The sequence below is a fragment of the Paraphaeosphaeria sporulosa genome, assembly GCF_001642045.1.
Source record: "Paraphaeosphaeria sporulosa strain AP3s5-JAC2a unplaced genomic scaffold CC84scaffold_4, whole genome shotgun sequence".
In the NCBI taxonomy this organism is placed as follows: Eukaryota; Fungi; Ascomycota; class Dothideomycetes; order Pleosporales; family Didymosphaeriaceae; genus Paraphaeosphaeria; species Paraphaeosphaeria sporulosa.
Genome location: NW_017253363.1, coordinates 1,499,736 through 1,509,077, shown reverse-complemented (window position 1 = coordinate 1,509,077; position 9,342 = coordinate 1,499,736). Strand labels below are relative to the sequence as shown.

Here is a 9,342-nt window from a genome sequence, read left to right as displayed (position 1 = left end):
TGGCAAACCCAACCGGTGATGTACTATGCGCCAAGGCGGTGCCTTATGATAGCTCCACCGCTGCTTTAATCGCACATTATCCCCCTTGTTGATGCAAGATGAGTCAAGCACACTGTGGAGTGCGTGTAGCATCCTGAAGGATGTTGGATCACGATCGTGTGAACGTTGTTCATTCGATAGAGGCGCGACTACCGCAAGAGCGATACCCAATCGCGTGAACTAACACGCAGAGCTTAGCTTGGATTCATTGGCCTCAGGCGTGGTGAATCGTAACGGTGCCAGCGTAACTAGGCGGCCCGCAGCCCCCACCGAAAACCCCTCATTCTTACACATGAACTTCGACTACCCCGCTGGCTTATTATCAAATTGCCATGCAGTCTGTTTTGACTACTAGCTAAGCTTTCGGGAGCTAGAAAGGCGAACCACTGTGTCGTACATATTCACCGATGGTACACATGAAGACCCCACGATCCGAGTAACCTAGGAGCGACGGGAGAGCGCCGAAATGGTGTTATGAGGTACTTCCGACAATATTTCCCCCCTGTGCTATGTGGTAGAGCATCGGAGGGCAATTCCGACCAATCGTCGTATCTCTACTGCGTAGATATAACTATACCGAAAGAGGCTTGGTGTGCCGCGCAACTCTGCGTTGATGGTGTGTTGCGGTAGGGCTCGTGGAGCATATTGAAGTTGCGTTATCTGGGCGTTGAGCCCTCTTTAGACACTCTGTCCGATCGTTTTCGTCTGAAGCCTTGCCAACGAGGGGAGGTTCACGGCAACGTCCGCTCCATTAATCTCCATCTAGACTGTGGATGGAATTTGCAATGTTGCATGCACTTTGCGATCCTGCCGGGCCGGATACAAGTCCGAACCTATAATGAAGGGGGAAAGGAGCAGGCCATGTGACAGCACATGTACCTCGGCTTGCGGAGCACTCTCGTGCGACACAGTAAGTATTTTCCGTAAATGGTTGGAGGTGCGAACCGATTTGCTTGGCTCATTCGTGAGATTAGCAAAGAGTGCGGCTCAAAACTCTCAAGCAGAGGTATCCTGGAGCCGACAGGGTCTATGTCATAAAGCGAGCTGACCTTTTAGGCTATGCTTCAGTCGAACCTTCTATCGGACCGGTGCCCGCATTCTGGAGGTGGGCAGTGGTTACACAGCAGGTTTGTCGCCTCAACGATCCCACGACACGTACAACAACAGCTCAAGGTGGGGAATTACGGCGACTTGCATGCCATGCAATACGCCATATGCAATGGCCAAACTTTATGCTCGCTTTGGCGGGGTTTGCGTGAGCGAGCGTGATTGTACACGTAGGTTCTCTTGCCTCAACGCAATCTATCCTAACCAAGACATGCTTTGAGTACGGTCAGGCGTAAATTTGCGGACTATCTGGGCGGTAGGGCTGAAGTCTGACATGCTTGCTCCAGCTCCACCGGCCGTATGCTAGGCCAGGATGCTCCGCAGACAATGTATCACACATCATAGCAGCCTCGTATCGGTGAAGCTTACCGTAATTAGACGCAGCGCCAACTTTGTGCAGCTCCTAGACTAAACCATGGGACATAAGTCTGCCTTCCCTACCAGCCATGATTTTTGGTGCAAGGGTTCTGGATTGGTAAAGTGCTGAAGCTACGTCCAAGAAAGACTTAGCCGACGAATATTGTTCTCCAGATCACTTTCAGAGGTGGCGTGACCAAGAGGCGCAGCGGTTCGTCTTTCCGTTCTGGAGTAAACGACCCGGAAAAGTAGTCCCGCGCCGCAAAATGCTGTTCCTAGCCATACTTCAAGGACTGGAAACGGTGGGGCTCCGTTGAGGGACGAGCAGCAGTGGTCGTGTCAGTATCAATGGGAAACGTTACGGATTCAGTGTAAGCTAGAGACGAGTCAGATCCTGAACAGACAAGGGCTACTTCATCCTTGACATCGCCGCAACTCCATGTTGAGTCGCGGCAATGCCGAATGATGCAACGCACCCGATAGATCCTTCCAGACGAGATACCGCAGCGAATGCCAAGCGGCAAGTGACTCCACGTCTTCACCGATCACTGCACGTGAGGCGGGACACCATGTCTTTTGACCGGACAATGAGGCGACATGCTTAACTTTTACTGAACTCCCAGGTCTTGCTCTATCCTGATGCATATAGTGTCGATAGCACAGGCGGTGAACGATGGTGCGGCGGCCGGACTTGTGAGAGAGGCAAGCAAAGCGTGTGAGTTGTTGCGCGCGCGTGCATACCGTTAGCGCACGACCCTGTTGCGTACTCTTGCCCCTCAATGGTACAAACTTAATAATCAGCCCCATGCAGACCTAAACGGCCACGATGTGAGACAGCTGGGGAAACAAGCCTTCTTTGGTGTTGCAGGCCGGGATGTGGGCTGTTCACTCAGTCTTTAGTCAAGCACCCTGCATGCGTGAACCTCAGGCCCACATGTCTGCATATTAGGAGCGAGCTCTTCCAAACTAGTACTTCCGAGCAGACCAACACTTGATGCTAAGATACTGGCCAGATTGGTGTTGTGAAATAGACCCCGCATGGTATCCTTATCCTGATAGCAGGGATTGTATGTTCCCCATAAAAAAGTTCAAATTGGTCTGATGGTCAAGTGGTTCGATATGGGCGGAAAGTCAGATGCTCGTGGAGCCGACGAGCTTTTGCGCCCTTCGGCCAAGCATTTGCACGCAACTGTTCCACGTATCAAATACGACGACTCTGGTCCCGTAACGGGCGGGAGTGTATGCAGGTCGAAGTCGCCATCGCTAGATTTACGTGAGCAAGGCTGTTGGTGCCACTGCGAGAAGGATCTTCCGATCGCTAATGGCGGTACCTGCAAAGCATGCTTGGGGACTGGTTGTAAGCGACGTGTTACGCCCCAATTCGCTTGGCATGACTCTCGCTGCCTGATTTGAACTAAAGGCCATTTCGCTTTTGGAATCTCGGGAATAGCGTGTAGAGCGTGGGAGTCAAATGAGATGATTCAAGGTGTTAGAGCCAACACCTGACACCGAGTCATGGTGTCTTAGGTAGGCAATTTGCGCTTCACCCTGCTTCCTGCAAGCTGCTGCTGGCCAAGCCATGACCCGATGTATACGTGACCAGGGTGCGATGCATACCTGCTGAATCTTCCGCTTTAAACGCTGCTACCATTGAATCCCGAAGTTGTGGGCTGATTGGTGGCTGGCGCATCGCGTACCGATCGAGCTGGTTGCGGGCAAAAGACCAAGGACCAACAGTAAGATGCTGTCCGTCCCTCCCGGCGGCGAGCGCACCGGTCCGCGCCATAAGTACCTTTCTGAGTTTGGCATAGTTGTGAGACGAATTCACATCGTCAGCACCTTGTTTGGGTTGCTGTGGGTCGCCGCGCGAAGCGCTTTTCGCTGCGGCGTAGCTTCATCAAAGCCTGGGAACCCGATATTCGAAATTTCACCAAGCTAAGAGCGGTAACAACCCCTGTTCCTCATGCGCAGCGCGCTAATGCTGAGATATGCATTGTGCTGAAGGCGGCAAGGCATTCACTTGACCTCTCATGATCGACCTTCGGTCGTCGGAAGGACCTGGCGTGCGACTCTCCGCCGTAGTAGACACACAGGTCTTAGCGGGCGATAATGGTAAGCTCGGAACAGGGCTGCTCTAGCCTCGTGAATTCGCTTGCTGCAAAGAGGCCTCCGTCATATGAGGATGCGGACAGTCACAGAGTTGTAGCAGTGCTGAGGATGCTCTGCAGCATGACTGCTTCGTTACCTGCACATCCAAAACGCGGTGGCAAGCGAACTGATCGCTAGAATTCTTCCTGAGTGCTTCAACAATGCACTGTGGTTAAGTGAGGATGCCTCCCTAGACAGTAGTGGGCCCCACGTGGGATGGACAACACGGGGACAGTGGATGGTCCAGGAGCACATCAATCGTGGCGCGATAGCAGCCGCACAAAGCAGCGAACATTTAATATTAAACGCAAGACTCGAACTGCTGCTGGCAGAGTACCCTGTCAAGCTGATGAACGTTTGCAGGGTATTCCGGTTGACGACAGTGGTGGCGCAAGGTTTGGTGCGGAGCTGATGCTGCGGGGTGAACATAGAAGCATAAATGTAGTATGATCATCCAGCCAGGGCTTCATGCAGTCAGACTCATAGGGCTGAGGATGAGCGGGTGATCGCGATCGTGGGAGTATTCCTCGATGCAATGCACACTCAATACGTTTGAGAGTGCTGCTCGGTCTGGGCAGTGCAGGTGAACTGCTAGTGAATCCTTAGGATGGGGCCAAGTAATCTGCATGGTTCTTTGTTCACGCGGCAAAGCTGAGGTGGCCATACGGTAGGCGCATGTTGGCCTTGTGGAACACACTTCACGGCACTCCCGCTTGCGCTACAGCGTTAAAGCGGCGTAGTGACCGCCGAGCGATTGACGAACATCCATAACCGCCCATGTGGCAAAGCATGGAATTGGAATATGTCAAGTCTAGTCTTCGAGCGCGATTCTGGACCCGCTCTCAAGGCGCATTGTCGTTGGAGGATTAGTTCGCATGGTTCTGCAAGCTGACAATAATACGTTCGAATTGAATGCGACCAACGAATAGGAGCAGTGATCCTCTTGCCAGCCTCGCATGCTATCGCCTCCGGGAGACTTGCCCGAGATTATAAGCGTTGGCGCTCTATAATTCACCCTAGCATTGAATAGCGAACCTCGTTGTATCTGTGTCGCTCAGTCAGCTCTGCTGTGAGGCGTCCGGCGCAGCCTCGCTATTATAGGCGTCCGATGCAAGAACCTTCCTGGCCCTGTGCATATAAAGGCCCATACCCGGGTGCCTGAGACCTGCATCACCATCTCCACAGCTGCCTCAATATCTCAACGATTTCACACAGAATTCAAAACAACACAGCTAACTCACCGTCAGCCACTACCAGCAATACTCAAATTTAACCAGCCGATATTCACGATGTCAGTCTCGAGCTTGAGTGCCAAATCTTCAGCGGAGTCTCTGCGGAGCATTTCATCATTCGGCTCAGCACCGGACAAGCTCGCGCCTTCCGTAGAAGGTTCCATGGTCTGGAAGAACTCAGAACTCGACCCGACCAAGTATGTCGTCAATCTCAGTGCCGCCGAAGTCTCTGAAGTTCGATCTGCTGTCATCTCGATAAAATGTAAGGAAACAACGACCTCTTTTGCGTGTTGACCATTTCTGACAATAATTTAGTGCAGAAAAGTGCGCCCGAGCAAATCAGCAAAGATAATTTCCCTCTGAGCAAAGACTTTTCTGCAAAGCTGGCTGCTGTTAGCAAGCAAATCCACGAGGGCTTCGGCGTTGCTGTTATCCGTGGCCTTGATGCAGCTAGGTTCAACGATGAGGAAGCTGTCATCGCCTTCGTCGGCATTTGTGCACACACCTGCCCTTTGCGTGCTACAGACTCATATGCGAACCAGACGTTGAGTATGTCCCCTTTTATTTGTAAAGTGGACTTCGGAACTGACAGGACATAGGCCACGTCCTTGACGCAACACACCGCAAGGTTCCGCATTGGGCCAAAGATATCGGTCTTGCTGGCTCGAAAATCACGGCAAAGATGGATTTCCACAACGATCGATTCTCTGGCGATGTCCTCGCTATGCATGTGCGGGATGATGGCGGCGCTGGCAATGGCGGCGAGCAATACCTAGCTTCCTTCTGGAGCATCTACAACGAACTGTTGGAAAAGGACCCGGCCGTGCTTGAGACGATGGCCGAGGCTCGGTGGCCTTTCGAGCTTAAACAAAAGTGAGTGTGTCGGCCTAATAACCAATTTGTCTGCTGAAAATATTATAGAGACGCGGCTCCGTACCTGGAGCTTGGTCCCACACTTCTCTTCTCGAAGGGTAAGCCTATATGTCAACTTGTCAAGGCGCCACTCCTAGGTGGCCTTCATATTCCTCGCGATCCGAGCATGCCGGACCTTTCAAAGGAGCAAATGCATGCCATCCACGCAGTGGAGGAGGTGGCTCAGAAGGTCTGCACCAAGCTTGATCGCCAGCAAGGCGATATCCAGTTCATCAACAACCTGAGCGTCATGCACGCTCGTGCAGCATATGGCAAGACGGATGAGCCTAGCACACGACACCTTCTGCGAATGTTCCTTCGCGATCCCCAGAACGCTTGGGATAAGCCTGATGCCTGGAAGCACAACTTCGACGATCCTTTCACGCCTGGTCGTCGTCAGGAGATCCCGATCCGTGACCTCGACCCCTGGCGCAAGATCAGTGGTCGCGAGAGCCACGGCTAAATGCTCTTTTATCACCTGTCTCTCTTGCTGTCTCCAGGTGGCTTTGTCTTTCAGAATGGCGTAGCAATACTCGCTGGGAAGGGCAATTTGATCTTTGCTTGTACTTATTGGGGGAATATTCAGTATCTTGAGCGCGATGCCGATGTATCGTGTATAACATACTAATATACCAAATTGCTGAAACACTTGCTGCCACAGATGCATAGGACATATTGAGCCTGCCCTAATCCAATTTTCCGTTTGCTCCGTAGCTATGAGTAAGAATAAAAGACGAATGAGAATCATTTCAGTAGAAAGAGAGACGGCTAAAGGAACAAAACAGTGGCTAAGCCCCAGATGTTTCCAGAAGCCTCCTGATCCACTTGCTTGACAAAGAATTGTGTGTGGATCGGAGGCCTGTATGAGGTGCCGTGGACTGACCTAAAATGGTAGTTTAGCATTGCACCAGCAAGTCGTTTGATTGCACGTACCAATTTCTCCGATTCGGTCAATGATACTCACCAACTCCATCACATAGTCGAAACCCTGAGCATCCAGGTGGCCCTTCTTGCGCAACTCTTCGGGGTTCTCCCTCGCTACTTTGAAAGGGACGTAATCGCGGATGGCGGTCTTCCAATAAGTCAGAAGTACCTCGAAAGAATACTCCCACTTCTCAATTTGACGACTGACAACGTTGTTGACATGGCTTTCAACGGTCTGGTTCCGTTAGCCGCAGACTACATATCACAAGCTGTCTTAGGGTGCTTACTGTTCCATTCTTAGACTGGATGTAGGTCTCCGCGCTTCGATGAATGTATTCCAGGTTCCAGAAAATGACGTACAAAGCAAGGAACAGTTCGTACCACGGTTTGATTTTCGGCTTGAATATTTTGTTATTCACCAACTTGTGGCAGGCTGTCTCCAGTTTCTTCAGAAGTTTCAAAGCCGCGACATCGACTTGCTGGTTAATGGCTCCTGGCAGCGGCCGGTCGCGAGAACTTCTGTCATAAGCCTCATACTGGCTACGACCTAACTTGCTGTAATCATATTCCTGAATACCAGGCACGTCGTTAGACCAAACAGTGCCGTAACCCTGCGACACAACCGAGAGACACTGAATTCTCATACAAAGGTCGAGAAGATTTTGTGAACCCGGAGGTAGTCTGGCTCTCAGGCGAACGACTTCTTGGTACGTGAGGAGTGCTATTTCATCATGGGAGACCCGGGAGAAGATCCATCGTTCAACAGCGGGCTGCAAGTTCGTAATGTATCGTTCCAAAAGGGGGACCAGACTGTGTGTATCATAAACAGCGTATGGCGGCTGTTCAACAACTACTCGACCTTGGTTGGTACTCCACTCATTCGTTGCCGCATCCAGAAAAGGTCGTTTCGGACGATATTGCCCAATCGTGATACGCATTGGTTGAACTTGGATAGGCCCTGTCCCTGGAAGGTTCCAGATGATATCCATGTTGAGAAGATTCCAATTTGGGAGCCACTCATAACCTATGAATTCACCCTCATCTTGGTTAGATCGACCATTGCCTGCGCTGTATTAGTGTCGTTGTCTGTGGAGAGAATTCAATCTACTTACAGTGGCGGACCAGCATAGCTTCTTCGAGACGAATCCTGCAGCAGGGCATATTGAATGATCTAGCCCCGCCCGCAACTTTCTGGCACTTCTGACATGGATCACCGTGATCGCACTGGTATGTGATCAGCCAAAAGCTTCTTCCAACAGTAGTGGAAACGTACACCAGACTTGTAGAATCTGCAGCGGATGCAGGCAGACTTTTGTTTGCGCATTTCATGTGTCTTCCGCCGAGCTTGTTCATCCAGAGGACCTTTCCTCTTCGACACCTTGGACTTTAGCGATCTCGCGACAAAAGCTGCCGGGACTTTCGCTACTGTATTCTTAACGAGTGATCGCTTTCCACGAGGAGTATTGATTTCGGGGAGCGCTGGATTTGTGAGGATGTGCTGTTGATGCGCATAGTCCTGAGGAGCTGGCTCCGCTGGCCACAACGGGGCCGTGTTTGGCAGCTGCTCATACACAGCTGGCGTTGTAGCGCTTGGAGCAGCAGTGGCCATAGCCCAGGTTGTGTCTGGTAGTTGCGCCTGGCTGCCCAACACCATGCCTTGGGGAAGAGCACGGCTGTGTTGGACAAAAGCATGCTGGGGAGCGATAGGAGAGGTGTTGGAATGAGGCTCTTGCGCCCAAGTTACAGCCGCTTGCGTCGATGCATGTGTAGGAGACACATGCATGTCTGAGTTGGCATAGTTCAACAAGGGAGCTAAGGTGCGGGTATCTGATGCGAATGGCGGGGCATTCGGGACTACAGCAGCATCCTTGCGTGGCGTCAGTCGAGACTTACAGAGATCGACGTCTGCACTCACAGCAGTTAGATGAGGCTGGCGGGAGTTATCTTGAGGCCGACATTCGTGGGCCGAGTTGTTCAGAGGGACGGTGGGAGCGGTCTCGTACTGGCGCGACGGCTGGGGATCGGCAAGCGGCACAGGCTGCTGTCGACCATCAGCCTCGCTGTAGGACAGCGACTGCGAGCTGAGGGAGCTCTCGTTGAAGTCGGGATTCCATTCCTGAGGAGCTGCACGGGCGTATGCTGCCGACCATGGAGGTAGGCTGAGGTTGGGATTGATAGGATCGCTGGACCCGCCGTAGTCGAGATAGTGGGCGGGCGGGCGCTGGGCCGGGGAGCTAAAGCGCTGGAGTAGGGCCGAAGGAGCGGGAGCCCGCAAGAAGCCTCCATGAGGGCCCTGCCACGATGTTGCTAGGTCGGCGTACAGGTGTTCGTGGTTGCCAGGCAGAGCCTGGTAGTGCGAGTGGGGAGCGATAGCGCCTCTGTGGTACTGCGAACTGGCAGCCATGAGGGCAAAGAGCGATGTGCGGCTGACAGCGTGCGACGGTTGCGGGGCAGGGCCTCAGGCTTCTCAGCTGGGCTACTGAATCCAGTGAGTCGCAGAGCGTGGGCATGGGGCAGCCGCAGCGACGGGTGGGGTGTAGTATGAGAGAATCAGCGGCAGCAAGCTATAGCATCACCAGGTCTTGCGGGAGACGAGCGCTTGGGAATGCGCCCGTGGCCTGGC

General features: G+C 52.7%; 3 protein-coding genes across 3 annotated transcripts; 2 read left to right on the top strand and 1 right to left on the bottom strand.

Annotated features, from left to right (window-relative positions):
- Positions 1-773: 773 nt before the first annotated feature.
- CC84DRAFT_635170 (uncharacterized protein) lies at positions 774-1,543 on the top strand. The gene is made up of 2 exons (XM_018186975.1): positions 774-1,045; positions 1,096-1,543. Exons 1-2 carry the CDS (start codon positions 878-880, stop codon positions 1,306-1,308), a joined length of 381 nt encoding a protein of 126 aa, XP_018037478.1. The 5' UTR covers positions 774-877; the 3' UTR covers positions 1,309-1,543.
- Positions 1,544-4,940: 3,397 nt separating this feature from the next.
- Positions 4,941-6,258, top strand: CC84DRAFT_1186171 (Clavaminate synthase-like protein; the record flags this gene model as incomplete). The annotated part of the gene is made up of 4 exons (XM_018180841.1): positions 4,941-5,145; positions 5,199-5,450; positions 5,483-5,756; positions 5,805-6,258. 4 exons carry the CDS (start codon positions 4,941-4,943, stop codon positions 6,256-6,258), a joined length of 1,185 nt encoding a protein of 394 aa, XP_018037477.1.
- Positions 6,259-6,583: 325 nt separating this feature from the next.
- CC84DRAFT_1088500 (uncharacterized protein) lies at positions 6,584-8,328 on the bottom strand (the record flags this gene model as incomplete). The annotated part of the gene is made up of 5 exons (XM_018174258.1): positions 6,584-6,678; positions 6,729-6,954; positions 7,007-7,787; positions 7,828-7,943; positions 7,993-8,328. 5 exons carry the CDS (start codon positions 8,326-8,328, stop codon positions 6,584-6,586), a joined length of 1,554 nt encoding a protein of 517 aa, XP_018037476.1.
- Positions 8,329-9,342: the final 1,014 nt, after the last annotated feature.